The sequence below is a fragment of the Thalia democratica genome, unplaced genomic scaffold (assembly GCF_965202585.1).
Source record: "Thalia democratica unplaced genomic scaffold, ktThaDemo2.hap1.1 HAP1_SCAFFOLD_1524, whole genome shotgun sequence".
NCBI classification, from domain to species: Eukaryota; Metazoa; Chordata; class Thaliacea; order Salpida; family Salpidae; genus Thalia; species Thalia democratica.
The window spans coordinates 11,433-28,507 of NW_028140370.1; the positions used below are offsets into that span (position 1 = coordinate 11,433).

At 27.9% G+C, this 17,075-nt stretch overlaps 1 protein-coding gene across 1 annotated transcript; it reads left to right on the forward strand.

Moving 5' to 3' along the window:
* Nucleotides 1-1,131: 1,131 nt before the first annotated feature.
* LOC145848567 (protocadherin gamma-C4-like) lies at nt 1,132-16,355 on the forward strand (the record flags this gene model as incomplete). The annotated part of the gene is made up of 8 exons (XM_082953950.1): nt 1,132-1,494; nt 2,452-3,171; nt 3,840-3,952; nt 6,244-6,357; nt 6,757-6,872; nt 8,685-8,823; nt 9,766-9,994; nt 16,185-16,355. Coding segments are annotated over exons 1-8 (1,965 nt in total), but the record flags the coding sequence as incomplete, so codon positions are not given.
* Between the last annotated feature and the right edge of the window lie 720 nt (nt 16,356-17,075).

Below are 17,075 nucleotides of genomic sequence, written 5' to 3' on the forward strand. Positions count from 1 at the left end.
AGATGGTTATATGTTTGAAAATAGTCAAAGCTATCACTCAATTTTCTTTTGATTTTTTGCAATAGTTTATTTCTTATGTTATTGTAATCAAAGTCTGTTTTTCTTTTTATTTTAACATCTGTTCTGTTATTTTTTTCTTGTATTGAATTGAGACATAAGTAGTCTAATATGCTTCATTTTATTCTGATACTAGTTTTTACAATTTTAGATGCTCATTTTTATTAAAGCTATATTTAGTTTTATATTAACTAAAAGTTTTAATTTTGGTTATTGTTATATAAAAGCAAAATCATAATGTTTTATGTAATTTAAAAAAATTGAAAAATATTGTTTATGCATTTCAATACTGCCGATATATAGAATTTCTTGTTTTTATTTTGTCAATTAATTTTAATCATGTTATGTTAATAAATTTAATCATGTTAAGTAGTATATTTTAGCAGCAGTTTTTGGTATTGTTTAGAATGATAAATAAAAAAAACTTGTGTTTAAATATGTAAAAATATTTAATAAATTTAAGAAAGATTTTTTGTCTCAGTGATTTTTTTTTACCAAGCAAGTTTTTTACAGATTCTATTTAAAAAAAAATAATAGTTATACATATTTGTGATAGTTAGGTTTACTGCTTGATTAATTAAATAGAAATTATTTCATCAAAAGTTAGGTATTACAGCAAGAAAAAGTTTAAATAAGTGAAAAAATTATTGAAAATTGTAGTATATAGTTGTTGAAAGTTATTTTTTGTAAAAATACAGTTTTTACAATTTTTATATTGTAAGTTTAAAAGTGTTTTACTTTACTGTGTAATAACTGCTATATTCTTAAATATTTATATATATATTTTTTTAAATTGAATGGAAATATTATTGTTTTGCCACAACTTAAAAAATTCTTAACGATTTCACTAATTAGTCAGAAATAAAAAGTTTAGTCTAGCTATTGATAATTTCTTAGCAGTTTTTAACAGTAGTTAAAATTTAAGTTTGCTTTTAAACTATTGGAAGAGTTGTTTCAAATTCAAACTAATCTGTGAAAAATGCTGGTTGCTTTTAATTTAAGATTTTAAAACTAAATAACTGACACAGCTAATGTCTATATATTTCAGATTCATTATTATGCAAGGTGCTTAAAATGCAAACAAGTATTCTGAAATGCTTGGATGGGACCAAGAAATCAACACCAAGCTTACATCTACTGTTCATTCTTCTTCTATTCACCAAAATTGCTGCTCAATCAAACAACTACGAGTTTGAAGTCAGAGAAAACCTTGGGGCTGGAACAGTGGTTGGCAACTTCAACCCTGACCAGAACAACCCAGATTCCTTTGACCAGCTGCTGTTTGACGGTGACCCGAACTACCAGTTCATCCAGTCCAGTTTTGACAGCAGGGCGTTCACTAGGGGAGTTGTTAAAACGTCGAGAATGCTCGATCACGAAGATGTTGCTCAAGTGGAAATGAAGTTTCACAACTTGCGCACCAGGAAATTTTTCAAGGTTTGAAAAATTAGTTTAAATTTGGTGTTGTTAGTAGTTTTTTAAATTTTACTGTAGTGTTTTTTATCTGATAATTGTTTATCATATAGTTTTGTAATAAAAGCATTTTTAAAACTCAAAAGTAAAATTTTATTTTAAGTGATTAATAAAAATAAGTATATAATAATCAGTTTTTTGATTAATAACTGTACTATTCTTGCTATTTCAACTAAAAATAGTTAGTTTGATAGTTATCAAAATTTTTCTAAATAAGTTAAAATAAATTGAAAATTGTTTTGATTTCAACAAAAATTTCCAAAATTAAGTAAAAGCTATTTTTGTACTTAAAAGTATATTTACATTACAAAATCATTTATATAAACAAATGTATATTTGCTAGATATCTGTGCAGTTTTATTTATTTTAACAAAGAATATTAATTTTTTTATTTAGCAAAGTTTTTCTCAAAAGAAATTGTAAAAGTTAAAAATTGTTTTCAATTAAAATCAGATTGTTTAAGTTTGATTACAAGTAGTAACAAAAACTATCAAGATTTCAAACATTATTGTTATTAGCAAAATAACAACAGCATTATTGCTTTTTGAATAGCAATGCTGACTGTTAATTCTTGTGCTATGAAATATAACTGCTTTGTAATGAAGCAAAATTTAAACCAGTTAATAAATTAGTCAAAAATCGATTTGCTTTTCCCTCAGCGGTTTCAAACAATAGCTTTGCAAATAGACAGTGAAACAAACTTCACTTGTGTTGCAGCCATTTGTGATTCACACTCACTCCAGCTTTGCTTTTATATTAGTTTAGCAGCAGATAATTTAGAACTTAGAGACAAAAATACATTTGAAATTTTTTATGTTATTTTAAGGTGCTTTTATGTTTTGAATAAAAAATATTTATGTTTACAACAGCAATTTTGATACTTTAGATAAAGTTTTGTGTATAAAATAAATAACTTTTTAGGTGGTGGTAAACATCCTAGATGAAAATGACAACCCCCCAAAGTTTAAAAAAGCTGAACAAAAGCTTAAAATCAAGGAAAACTCCCCAATCAATTCCAAATTTGAACTGCCCCTTGTGACAGACGGTGACTCAAGCCCATTTAATGTCCAGTCTTTTGTTTTAGAGCAAGAAACAAAAGGACCAACAGCCTTTGCAGTGGAAAGCAAATTTGTTGATGGAAAAATGCAAGCTGAGCTCAAAATTGTTGCTGAATTGGACTATGAAAAAACGCCTGTATACAGTTTGAATGTCATTGCAAAAGATGGGGGTAACCCAGCAAGAACAGGCACCTTAAAAGTGCAAGTTGAACTAGAAGATATCAATGACAATGCGCCACGTTTCAACCAATCAAAGTTCACTGTGAGCGTCAGTGAGGCCTTAAAGATTGGCCAGCTTGTGACAAACATTAGAGCTTTTGACGCTGATGGCCCTCAGTACAACATTTTGAAATACTCAATTGAGGACAGCTACCACTTTAACGTGGACCCAAACTCTGGAAACATTTACTTGAAACAAGAAGTCGATGCTGAGTCAAATGATTTGTATTCATTTGAGTTAAAAGCTGCAGATAGTGGAAATCCAGAATTGACCAATAGAACAATTGTTGAAGTAAAAGTGACTAACGTCAACGACAATGATCCAATAATCCGCATGGAATACCTTCCTCCAGGCTTCAACTCGGTAAGTGAAACTGTAATACTCTTGTTTGAATAAATTTAATATTTTTTTTTGACTTTTTGTTTCAATTTTTGACTTGTGTGCTGACTGAGTGGTTATCTAATGGGTTGATAAAAAATTTAAAAATTGGTTTTCAACATCCCTTTTATGAGTTTTGAGTTGAGCGAAATGGCAACAAAGGGGCTAAAAAGATTTTGGTGCCGATCCAAGTTTGTGTGGACAGCGAAAAAGAAAAGTCACAAAATAAAATCAATTCAGAGCACAGCTTTGTGCATGGGAGTTTTAAATTTTGTTTTGCTGGATTAGCTGGTTTGCTTTTTAATTGCAAGCCTGTTTGTTTTATAAAAATATTAAGAGTATGTAAAGATTGATATTTAAGGCATTTTCACCAAAATTATATCTTTAATTTTATGTATATTAGTTACTATCATGTGCTGTTTGAACAACTCACTAGCTTTAAAAAAATTTTTGTATATGAAAATTATTAAAATTTTGTAGGTTTTATTTTGTGTATTGGTTAAAACTAAATAAATTTTATAACAAATTGAAATATTCATCTAGTTTAAGTGGGTTTAACTTTAATTTATTAAAAGTTGAACTTTATCATAATAAGTAATGCAATCAAACTCAAAGTTCATTAACAATAAATTAATATTTAACAATATTTCTAGATATCAGAAGGCATTGAAGTAGGCAGCGCGATCGCAATAGTTCACTTGAGTGACCCGGATGTAAGCTCTAATGATGCCATAGCAACAAGCAAGCTGTCGTCATCAAATCTTAAGTAAGCTGCTGCCTGCTTGTTAATTCGCATTTGTTTTTATGCATTTCGCGGCAAACCCTCTTTGTATTGGCTGCTGCTTCTTTTTTGTTTTTTTTTGATGCTTGTATGTATCACAGCATCCTTGTTATGTAAAAAAGCTTGAAAGTTTATATATGTAGTTTGAAAAATTAATTTAAGAAGCTAACCTTGAACTAGTGAGTTTTGTCGTGATTCATTTATTATACACCTGAGTATTGTAGTAAGCTACTTATTTTTGTTTTTTTGTGAAAAAAAAAGTTTAACTTGGGTTTATTTGCATTTTTTGAATTTGATATTTAAACTTGTTGTTTACGCATAAAAAACTAAAATTTTATATAAAAAAAAACTTGCATTGCATTCAGTATAAACACAAAATCACAACGATGCATTAAGCACTTTAACAAGTTCTAAAAATATTCAAATTAGCTAATTGCAAAACCCTTAAACAGCTAAGTGCGATGCTTTCTCGCGCGCCTGTGTGTGCGTCAAACACATGAAAATTTTCGTTTTTTATTCATAAACTTTTGCCAATCTGCCGCTATCAATTAAGCGGTGGCTAGCAAGCTAATCATATTAGCTTAATAGCATGGCCTGGCTGCATATTAGTATTTTCGTTATAAATAACGGTCAAGTTGAACCTCACTTGAAAGCGGGCTTGCTTTTGTTGGATGAGCAGTTTTGCGAATGTTTTACAACAACGCACGCTTGAATTTTTTGTAAAAGGTTTTGAAAGTTTGATGAGTTTGATATATGTTTATTAAAGCTGTGTTTTATGATTGAAAAATGATTGTTTTATAATATTTTTTTGCTTCAAGCTATATAAGATTATTGTAATCCATATAGTTTTGCATAACGGTTTTGACTATACAAATTCCAATTAATTACAAAGTAATTCAAAAATTACAACAACGCACGATTGAATTTTTTTTAATGAGTTTGATACGTCTGTGAATTTTTTGTAAAGGCTTTTGAAGATTTGATTAGTTTAACATGTCTTTGTGAGAGCTGTGTTAAATGGTTGAAAAATCAATTGAAAATGTTTGTTTTATGAGTAATTTTTTGTATCAAGCTGTATAAAGTTGTTGTAATCATTATAGTTTTGCATCACTCAGTTAGAATGCACGACTAATCAAGTTTTGACAATTCAATTCCAAAAATTCTAACTCGAATAATTGTGCTAAATTGTGAATTGTCTCTTTTAGCAAACATTTTCTTCATTTTTTACTATTGGAATCTTATTAATTAAATCTATATGAATATTTTTTTTCAAAGTTGAAATATATTTTGAAATATGGTCAAAAATAGTTTTATAGTTTACTAAAGCATGGCTATTTTTAGTAATTATGAATTTTCTGTTTAGATATTTTTTTCCACTATTCAAAACTAATTGATAAGACCAAATGACTGTTTTTATATTTTTCAAATATAAGTTGTAATTAAAATGTGGCCCTTTAAAGTTTTTTGTAAGGAATTAAATTGTCAGAATTTGTTGTAATTCGAAAACTCGTGTAACAATGCAATTAGGCATAAGTATTCATTACTTTTGTAGTTTGATTTTAATGAACACTTTTAAAAATTTCAAGTTCCAATTAGCCATAGTTTAAATCTGGAGATTTTATCAAAATATAAACAGTTTGCATTTTTAAAGTAAAAGGCAATTTTAATTATTTACTGTTGTCTTAAATAAGTAACTATTTTCCACTAGTGAGTCAAAATAAGACTTTAAAAAGCAAAATAATCTCATAAAAAGTTGCCAACTAAGCTTTGAATGAAAACTTGAAGCAGTCTTAAATTTACTTTTTGAAGATGGTTTGAAATAACAATGACATTAGATTTTTAATTATATATGTATTTGTTTCGTAAACTATTTAAATTTTAAACTTATACATTACTGAAAATTGTATCTAAGTTTATTGAAATTTTACTTTAATCTAAATTATAAATATTTAAAGATTACCATTTTAGTAAACTTTAATTGGTAACAAATTAATTTTTATTAGGGTCTTTATGATTAGTTTAAGATCAATAATTAAGTTTCATGTAGTTTCTCGGGACCTTTATCAAAAATAATAATTTAATTTTAATCAAAACTTTTAAAATAAAATATATTTACGCTTAGTATTAAACCTAATTATTTTGTAATGCTTCAACATTTAAATTTTTATATTTTCATTCGAAATAAAGTTTTATCAGTTTACATTATGCAATCTTTAAAACTCTTTTTGTTAGATTTTTGTCACTAAAATTATTTTTAAATAATTTCTATCAAATAGGTTTGGGATGCGAATGAAAAGTTCAAATATGTACGAAATATTTGTTAAAAGTACGTTGGACAGAGAAATTGAAGATGTTTACTATTTAGTGGTAGAAGCTTGCGACAATGACCAGTTAGTACAAATATTTAAACTAAATTAGTTAAAAAAGTCATATTCATGTAGAACTTCTAATATATTTAATTATAATTCGTTAAATGTGTTTAGCTTAAATTATTACAAATCACAGACTTCTGTAAAATTGTAGAAGTTTAAAAAAGATATAAAATTTTTAATTAAATTGGATTAAAAAAAAGTTAAAACAAAACAAGGGTAGAAATTTGAATAACAACTAGATTTATAATTTTTTTATTTAGAAATGTCTAACTATAGTGAATGATTTTCTACATTCATTTTACTACAATTCATTTCATCATATTATTAGTTTACTTGTATTTCAATGAAATACTTGAAAAATAAGTTTTTACTCAAAAGTTAACTTTATAGTGATTCTGAAATAAAAAAAATGTTTAGGCCGCCAAGATCGTCTCAAAAAATTATCGCATTCTCAGTGGAAGATGCAAACGACAATTACCCAGTAGTTGTCAATAAAACGAACAAAGTCAATGTAAAAAGTAACATTCACCCAGGTAGCAATTACTTTATTGATTCGCAATAACGGCTCTTTATAAAATTTTTCATGTTGTTATGTATAACGCTACTTTTATTTGATTATATTTAAAAAAAATTGACATCTATTAACTGTTTTGAACAGGTATATTTTTGATACGAATTATGTTTGAAAATTGTTTAAAACAACAAGTTGTAAATCATGCATAACATTTTAATTTTTGTAGCAAGGTTAAATTTAACATTAATTTCATTTTAAATTTAATCAGTTTTAGTATGTAGTTTTTTTTTTTAAATTGGTTTCGAATTTTTTATTGTTTTAACATTCCACTATTTACAGAAAAACATTTGTTCCATACTTTTTGATATAAGCTCGCTGATATTGCCATACCAACAAAAAAGAGTGCACTTATCAATAATTTATTTTTAACAAAAAAGGACTTTAGTAAAAAATAATGTTGTATGTACACATTTATTCTGTATATGATTGGATTCAAGCAGCAAAGCCTGCTGCTATTGTCAAACTAAAAAATAGTGTACTTGAAAAATAAGTTTTAAAAAAAAGTCGTATATACAATATACATGCTCAATCTTATTTGTATTTGAGCAGTAAACATTAATCTATTTTTGAATTTTTTCGATTCTAACACCACACAAACCAGCTTTAAAACGTTAAAAGACGAGCACACCATTAAAAGTTTCAATTCAGCTGAGACACACTCGGCAGCGATCGATTAAAACCCCTCCACTCTACAAAACACTTGTCATAAAATTAATTACCGCCTTCCTGTCGCTGCTTGCGGTCAGTTATTTCGTTGCTGCTAGTGAGTTATTAAACTTGAGCGAGTTCTTGTTGTTGAGTCTACGCCGCTGCGTGTTGACAAATATGAAGGGAGTAGCTTAAGTTAGCTTGAGATTTAAGATGTGCTATAATAAACAGCATGTTTTTAAGAAACCGGAAAATTAAACTATTTCATGAAATATTTTGTTCATATTTTTTATTTGAGCAACTTTTGTTGAGTCTATGCGGTGTGTTGACAAATATGTAGGGAGAACAGATTATAAAAAGAGCATTTGAAATGTCGTATAAGTAGCTAGAGTTAATTTATGATAAATATTAAATGCGTTTTAGCACAAACAGGGGTTCTTTACAAAATAAGGGAATTAAATTCTTCAGAAAAAGTTTTAAGATTTTTGGTTGAGTTCATGTCGAAATGTATAAAAGTAACAGTTGAAGTTAGCCAATTTTTTGTTTCATCTGATAGCTTGGAAGCTTTTGATTTTATTAAAATGCAGATTTCTTGTTACTTAGGCACTAAGTTATTTATTTTGGTCAAAGATTTTTGATTGTGTTAATGCCAAATTAAAATGAATCAAAGTAAATGTGATGACTAGATTAAAAAGATTTTTAATTTTGAATTGATTTTTAAGTCTTTATTATTTAAAATGTTGTATGTTGAAACTTATCAAATACTATAGGAATAAGTTAAGCACAAAAAGTGTTTATTTTTCAAAGTTTCTACAGCATTAAGAGCTTGTCATAGATAGTAGTCTTTTGAAACATCGAAACTGAAAGTTTATTAAAGATTTAAGTTCTCCTTTCGTGGCAATATACTAATCTATGCACAACATTTAAAAATGAATCTTCTAAAACGTCTTAAGATTATTAAAATGCTAAAACTAGACACATGTATATTTATGTATAAGTAAGTAAAAACCTTGCTTATAATGTGCGGCAAGCTTTTTTTTGTTTGTTATATTTGTATGTATACTTGAGTTGTTACGTTTTATATTTTAGCATTTATAGTTATGAATTTTCTCCAACAAACTTATAACAGGAAGCTTCGTGTACCAAGTAGAAGCTACAGATGAAGACATTGGTGACAATGGACATCTAGAATACAATTTCGTCTACTCCGATTTCACTGACGGTTTTCAAATAAATCGTTTCTCCGGACTCATAACTTCCACGTTAGTGATTAGTTTTGTTGTTTTACGTATGAAATTATACTTTAGATTTTAAAGTATATTTTAAACTCTTAAAGTTTTGATATAGTTACATTATTTTTAAAGCACATTCTAAAGTTTTTACTAAAGTGAATTACAAATTTTAAATGACCTCTGAAATTTTTTTGTTAGTCTTTACCATGTCTATCAAAATTTTCATTAAAAATCAGTAAAAATGCTTTAAATTTATTTGAGCCACTCTTTGTGTGTTGTCAAAAATAAAAAAACTCACTGACATCTTCAAAACCTATATATGACGTCATAACACGATTCGACCTTCAATCTATTATGACTTTCGCGCGTCTTTTGGTGCTAATCAAACACTTACGGCCGCAGCTTGATATTCGACACATTCTGATATTCGAAGCTCGAAAGTTCGACAATCGGAAACGTTAACCCGACTATTTGTCTGACGCGCAATTAAATATTCCAAATCCGAAACTTTTTATATTTTAGTGCGCGGCTCAAACAATGACTTTATTAATTATTCATGGTAACTCCGAATGAGATGGACTCAAATTAGTGCTCTGAGCTTTTGCGGCGAATTTTTCGAAGAGCGAATCCATAAGCGCCTTTCTCGTTAGCACCGGTGCAACTGTTGCATGGCGGGAAAATTTTTTAAGGTTTTTGTTTAAAAGTTTTTCTTGCGTTCGAGATAAAAAACAAAAAGCCGAAGTTTTCCTTCCGTTCCAAGTATTTGTGTATGTGAACTTTGTACATAAATATTTTTATCGGTATTAAACAGTTATGCTGTAACATTATTATTTTTCAAATGGCACCCTTATTGAAACTCCTTTAAACCTCTGGTACTTTTATAGCAGATTTTTTACCACAAAAATATTTTTCTTTCAAAATATAAAAAAAGAAAAAAAACTGTTATACTAAATAAACCTCAAATTTTTCCAGTTCAACTTTGAATTTGAAAGCGGGAAATTTCAACCTGACGATCGAGGTTCAAGACGGGGGAGTTCCCTCACTAAAAACCACCACCCACGTGTTTGTTCATGTTGAGGAGGAGGAGGGACCAGTAGAAGAAGGAGGAGTTGAGGAGAAAAGTTCCCCTCCGAAGTTCACCTCTGATGTGTTTCAGGCGGATATTTATGAAAACACCAGAATCGGCACCGATGTTTTGCAGGTTTGATATTTTGAATTTATTTTGAGTATTTTTACTAGTTTGGAAAGTATTTGTAACAATTTTTAAAATAAATAAAATGAGTAGTTTGCTATTAATTACTTGAAAAAAACAGTTATTTATATTTGTCATATGTTTTTGATGTTTTTAAATTCCAAAATTATTCAGTTTAAGCAATGTTTTTGTTTAAACTAAAAAAAAGTATATCAATTATTTCTGTTTAAAAAATAAAGTTTTACTTTCGTGTTTTACTGTAATTGACTAAAAACAACTTAAATATTTTATATCAAGTTTATTTCATGACCAAAACTAAATAGCGCCTGTACATTTATAAAAATTTTGAGAAAAAATTGTTGAACTTAGCGAAAATTTTGTGAAAAATGGTATAAACGTTTAAAGCTCTCTTAATTTTTTTATTAAAAATTGTCTACTTTTTTGAGTATTTAGTTGGTATATAATTTTCTTAGCTTCTAAGTTAAATAAAGTCAATGACGTAGATATATTGTAAAAATGAATTAGTTGAAAATTATGTAATGTAAGCAGTTTAATATATTTTCTGATACTTTTTCTTTTAACAAACTTAATTATAATTGTTCCATCCGTTTTCAATACAGAAATGTGTTAAAATTTATTTAGTTTAATTGAAAATAGTAAAAAATCTGTATTACTCCTTATGTAACATATATATTTTTTAATTCATAATTCAAATGATATTTTTATTTAGAAACCATTAAGAACTCAATTGATTCCAACATGTTAAGATGTTATTTGAAACAACATTGATGCTAGGATTTAATTGCTTAAACAAAATACGTTTATCAAAAGTATCAAGTACAATGTTATCAATAATTAACGTTAAGTTGAACATATCCGAATAATAGTGTTCTAATTGAACTTCACTATTTGATGCGAATGGACTGTATTATAACGCATATCGATTTTTAAGAAGCAAGCAATACTTAGTAGAGGGATTAGTAAAGTTAATGTTAGATATTAAATGTTTATAATCTGATACACTACTAATAACAAGAATTGTAATCTACTCAGTTTTATAGTCAGTTTATAATATAGTAATTATATTTAAAAAAAAGCAACTGTTTTACATATTAGTATATATAGATTAATAAAAAACAAAATTTTTTATTAGTGTAAAACATAAGGTTTGCATGAATCATTCTGGATTAAAATAATCAAATATTCGAAAAATACTTAACTCAGTAATATTTTTATTTTGAAGTTTGTAAATATAATGTTATTGTTTTCATTACACAAATTCGAAGTGAAACCAATGTTTCCAATGTAACAAAATATTTTTTAAGTAATTATTTAAACAACGAACATTATATAAGTTATCAATTATTAAAAATTTGAAATTATAAGATTACGTTAAGATGTTTATAAACTAATAAAATTTGTTTTCATTTTTCTAACAAGCAAAACTTAAAAAGATATCTAGTGAAAAAATTTGAAATTATGCTGTTCTTCGTTGGCCATAATTAATTACCACATATAAATTTTTTTTTAAGTTACAATATTATAGAAAAAAAAAGTTGAACTTGAAAAAGTTAAAAGTTTGTACAGATTTAAACCGTGTAAACAACAATGCTCCATTATAATATCATGTTAAATTTTTTTGAAATCTTTTGTAAACTATGATAACACTCGCATTCAGATTTTAAACACACAAAAAACTTTTACACTTTTGATATTGTGCTGAGTGAAAATTGTTTGTTGTTGCAGCGTCTATTACGTCACAATGCGAGTTGTTTCTACCCCTTTTTGTTTGCTGCACTTTAACATTTTGTATTTTCGGATAATCTTCGCGCACAAACAAAATGCGTCTTTCATGAATGTCGACTTTGGTCTTCGAGGAAACATCAAATAGATTGGGTCAAGTGTAGAATTTTGACTGTTAATGATGTTTTTACTTCATGAAAGTGTTGTTCTTGATAGTTTTATACCTTAGCATTCATTGTTATTGTAAACTTTGAATAATAAATATTAGTTATTTTTCGAACATGTACAGTTGATAGTGATGAGTAAACTATCACTCAAGTCATAGGTCCGCTACTTATTGTAGGAAAATCATTTTAAAGTCAAACTGTTTTCAATTTGTTTGTTAAAATGGTCTTTCAACTATAAAACGTTTATACTCAAAGTTATTTTTAAATGCGTGCATAAAACAAAAAAGAATAGATAAAAGAACACTTGATTAAGTCTAAAACTTAAATATTGTGTTCTGATGTAACATAATTTTTAACAGTTGTTTCTTAAATTGTCTAAATTTAGTAAAAAGTTTCCACAATTAACCGGTGGCTTCGCGATAAATTTAGTAACAAAAGAATTAGGAAAGTTTTAAGGGCTACATACTTTCCAACAAAAGAATTTTTAAGTGTTTCAAATATAGAACAACTGTACTTCGGTTTAAATTATGTTTTTTTTTTTGCTTGTAACATACAAAGTGATAAAGCACATTTTTGCTGATATAAACATTTAAAACAAAAAGTGAGTTTTCAACAACAAATCAGCAAAAAATTATATTCTCAAGACCAGAAGCAAACATTTCATTGAATTCTCAAATAAAAAGGAAATATTTTATGTGTGGAAATAATATTAAGAATATAAAACAATTCCCCAGGTTGATGGATCTACACGAAAAAGCTATCACGCTGAAAATATTCGCACAAAACTTTTATTTGTGCTTAAAAGAGCCTTCTCTCTGTATGCTAGAAGCGCGCGTTAAAAATCAGAGCATTTTAGCTGTTTTTAATTTTCTTTGATTTATTGATTCATAACAAGATGATGTGTTTTTGAGTCGATGGTGTTGTTGTTGTTGTGAGCATTGGAGAAAAATAATGCGCAACAACATCAAAAAATATTCCACACTTTTTTGTTTACCTTTTGGTGTTTTATGATTAAGTGTAGTATATAATAATACATGCAGGCTGGTTATTGTGAAGAAAAACAGTTATTTGTTGTCAATTGCTATAGAAAAGTAAATCACTAAGTATAGGATCAGTAAGAAAAAAAACAGTGATGTTAAGTTTAAAAATATTAAAGCTTTTAAATAAGTTTTGAAAAATAAAAAAGTTTGTAGATTATCAAAAGCAGTAAAAATTGTTATTATTTTAATTGTTTGATTTGTTTAGTTTTTTTTTTCAATCGAAAGAAAAATTTTTAATCTATGAACTGTTCAAATATCTCAATTCAGTAATTTTTGTATTTTACAATACTCTAGAAAAATAAAATTTAATTTAAAAAAAAGTTAGGCACTTTTTTTAAGCATAAAAATTTCAACAACTCCAAATTCTTATAAAGTTTTTATTGTTTGCAGTTTCTAGTCTTTTAACCTTAAAAAAGCTTAAAACAGACCATTCAAATGTTTCATTTCATTTTTAGAAAACTCCAATATCGCGCCCACTTTTAAATACGTTCGAAACGTTGTGGTCAAGTGGTATTTTGTAGCTGGGTGAGTGGTGCTTGTCTTTACATATACTTTCTCAATAATATCACGTCAATCAGTCGTTGGGACCACTTGGGTGTCTTGTAAACTTCTTGAACTTGTTTTGTGTTCGACATGTAATAACGCCTGTACCTCCCATGCTGTGTGCTTGCGAGGGATTAAACGTTTTTTACCATTGAAAACTGAAAAGAAGTGTCTACTAAATGACGTTGCATCAAGGCAAAGTTTTCGAAATTACTTGTGCATTTATATCAATTTGTTTTCAGTAAACTTGAACCTAATTGATTGCTTAAATAGCATACATTTTGTTTACTTAAGTTTTAATCAAACTTTAGGACATTTTTGAAATATTTGTTATATTTAATTAAGGACAAAAATAGCTTTTTATAAAGTTCAGTTTGCTTGTTTCACATTGAAATATCAAAACCCCGCGAAAACGAAAACCGCGCGAGTGAATTATAAATGTGTATACAAAGTGACCTTACAAGAAGGTGGCGTGTAGTATAATTGCACAACACAGAGAAACAAATTCAATATCAGGCATAACTCGTAATTTAATACACCCTCCCTATTTCGTATAATGGCAACAATTGATCGCTACCACACAAATCAATACCAGTTCAATATAACAGGCTGTGTTTGCTTGTGTTTGTTGTTTAGCTTCTATGATTGCAAAGGTTTAAAAAATCGCTGCGGGTCGCTTTGCATTTACGAAGAGTTTTTAATTAGGCATTTTGTTTAATTAATCATCAATTAAAAGGCTCGCAAACACTTCTGCAGTTGGTAGTCTGGTTTCGAGTCTAGACTCTTCGCTACGTAAATAAGTTTTAAACGAAATCAATCAATCGAAGTTTGGCCAAAAATTGATGAAAGTCATGCTGTTTATTCCTGTTTGATTTAATTTACGTTCGTGTAGTAACCGCTGGTGGATTTTAATTTATAATGATAGTGTTTTTGTTTAACAGCCTTGTTTTTATTGGAATTATCTTTCTTTATACAACTAGATGATATGCAATATAAAGTTTTAAACAATATACCATAAAACACTAAATAGGCAATTATTTTGATAAGTTTGTTCTACACAGCTGACCGCTTCATTTACAACTGTTACTATTTTATTTGTGAATGAAACACCCACACACAAACCACTCGAAAGCACTTAATGAAAAACGCCTCGCGTCAGTAAAACTCAAATAACTGATTTCCCATCATTTATTAACCAGACAGGACAGTAAGTTGATTTAGTGCGCTGGCCACTCAGACCGACATCGATTGTATTAAGGTATTACAAAACTTTCACAGACTTTTAATCGCATTTGCATCAGTTCGACCCGACAGGCTTAGCAACTCATCTCATTAATAATAGTAAAGTTTCTTATGTAATGTTTCAGGGTGAAAGTGTGTACTACAAATAAAATTGAATTTCGTTTCATGTTGGAGAATTTATAGGGGTTTTGTTTAATGAATAATTAACTGCCGGGTATATTATGTATGTACAAAGTTGACTTTGTTGGCTACTGGTACGTTAAAAGGCCTTTTATATCTAATTTTTATATATGTTATAGGCTTTTATAGCTCTTTTTTTAAGCCAAAGAAAATGACAGTTTAAGATAAACTGCTCTTTTAACAAAAATTGACTCGCTAATTGCGCTCTGTGACGTCATATTCATTTACATAGTTCAGTCGTCCAATAGACGTTTAAGCTTTACCCGGAGTCTGTCGACGCTCTCTCTAGCGGCACGGTGCGGATAGAATGCAAATTCAAGAGCATCGAGAAGTAATTAGCGGTTATTGAGACGCGAATTGGCTGATAATAGCGACTCTCTTCTGCGTTCTAATCGATTCGCATCGCGCAGAAATTGATTGGGTAGTTTTCTGTGAATTAATTGCTAAATTGGGTTGCACATAAACTTTTGTTATTTTTGTTTCAAATGTCTTTTCTTTGAACCAAAGTAGGTCTTTTGAGATTGTAATTTTAAAACTTTTTATGTTAAATGAGTAATTAAAAGTTATTGTTCAGTTAGTTTCTAAACCCCTCATAAACTTTTTATATGATTAAAAAATTTAAATTTTGTCAACTAAATGTATTTTAAATAACTTGTATTTCAAGAGCTTTATACTTTTACTTATGTACTTATAGTCTGCTTCGTAGACTTTATTTCCGATTAATCAATATTCTTGTTAACATTTACATGTCAATAATTTGCTTAAGTATAACTTTAATGATTTTGTTTTAATTTTGTTTTTTGTGATGATATATAATTTTTTTCCAAGCTGTGTAAAAAAAAAAGTCTATAAAGGATAAGTCCAGGTTGAAATTCTAGCATTTAAATATTGTAATTAACTATTTGCAATTAATTAATATACGTTTGTTTAAAGTTTGCAGAAGTATACTAAACAATTGATTGATCAAGTTTGGAATTGGTGCTGTATAACATTTTAATTCTTATATTGCAAAAATTTAATATGTAATCTTATTTACATTTCTACAAAACTTTTACAGAAACCACAGAGTTTTTCGGTAATTATAATAAAAAATACATAGTTGCAAAATATATTGATAGTTTTTATACAAAGAGTATTAATTTAATCAAGATAGCCATAACGACACTAAAAAAAACTTAAATCAATTAAAAGATTAAAAAACAACTTAGAAAAAAACTTAAATAATTTATTATAAATATAAAAATAGTTTAAAATAAAAAAGTTAAAGTAAAAAAAAATCAACAGACGACTTGTTTCACCAAATCCAACCTGAACTTCAAGCTCGATTATGACGTAGGTGTTGTGACGTCATTTCCATTCCGCATGGACGCGTCATCGGGAGTCATTTCGACGTCGGAACCACTCGACCGTGAAGTTACGTCACAGTACGAGGCGATTGTTCACGTCACAAACGCCGTTAGTTGTTTGACCTAGCTGTTGCTTTTAACATTATTTAAATCTCTTTATGCACATAAAAAATAAACATGATTTTTTTTTTGTGATACTTAGCAGTTGTGATACTTAGCAGTTGTTTTGTTATATATTTTAATTAAAAAATTTAAGTTATATGATTTTAATTTATAAAAAGTAATTAAAATTTACTTTTGTTATTTAAAACGTTTTAGTACTCGTTGAAAAAATAATACATTAACTGGTTGATGTTCTTTTGAAAACTACGTCATGGTTAATTTGTTTTAATTTGTATATTTGAAAATTATGAAAAGCAAATACATGTTATTGTTTGAAAAGTGTTTATCTGTTTCAAAATATTGTTGTGAAACTCACATGCAAAAAATCGATACTTTACAAAGCAGGTGTACCATGCGCGTAAATATCAAACTCACCTGTTTATTATCTCACGTCGAATCAGTTATGGGATTTTATACAACTTTTCTCTCTGTCTTTGGTATTTAAAATTTTCAGTAGGTCCTTTTTGTTTAGTATCATAATATTTTATATTAAATTTGTTATATCTTTAGGAGTAAAACATTAAAAACTGCTGATGCTACAGTGCAAGCGATGACTTGCAAATGTAAAAACTATTTGTAAATGTTGTCTAGTACAAGTGTGTTTGAGTTCTACAAGTATGTATTGTGTTTTCAAGAACAAATATTCCTTACTAAAACATTAATCTAA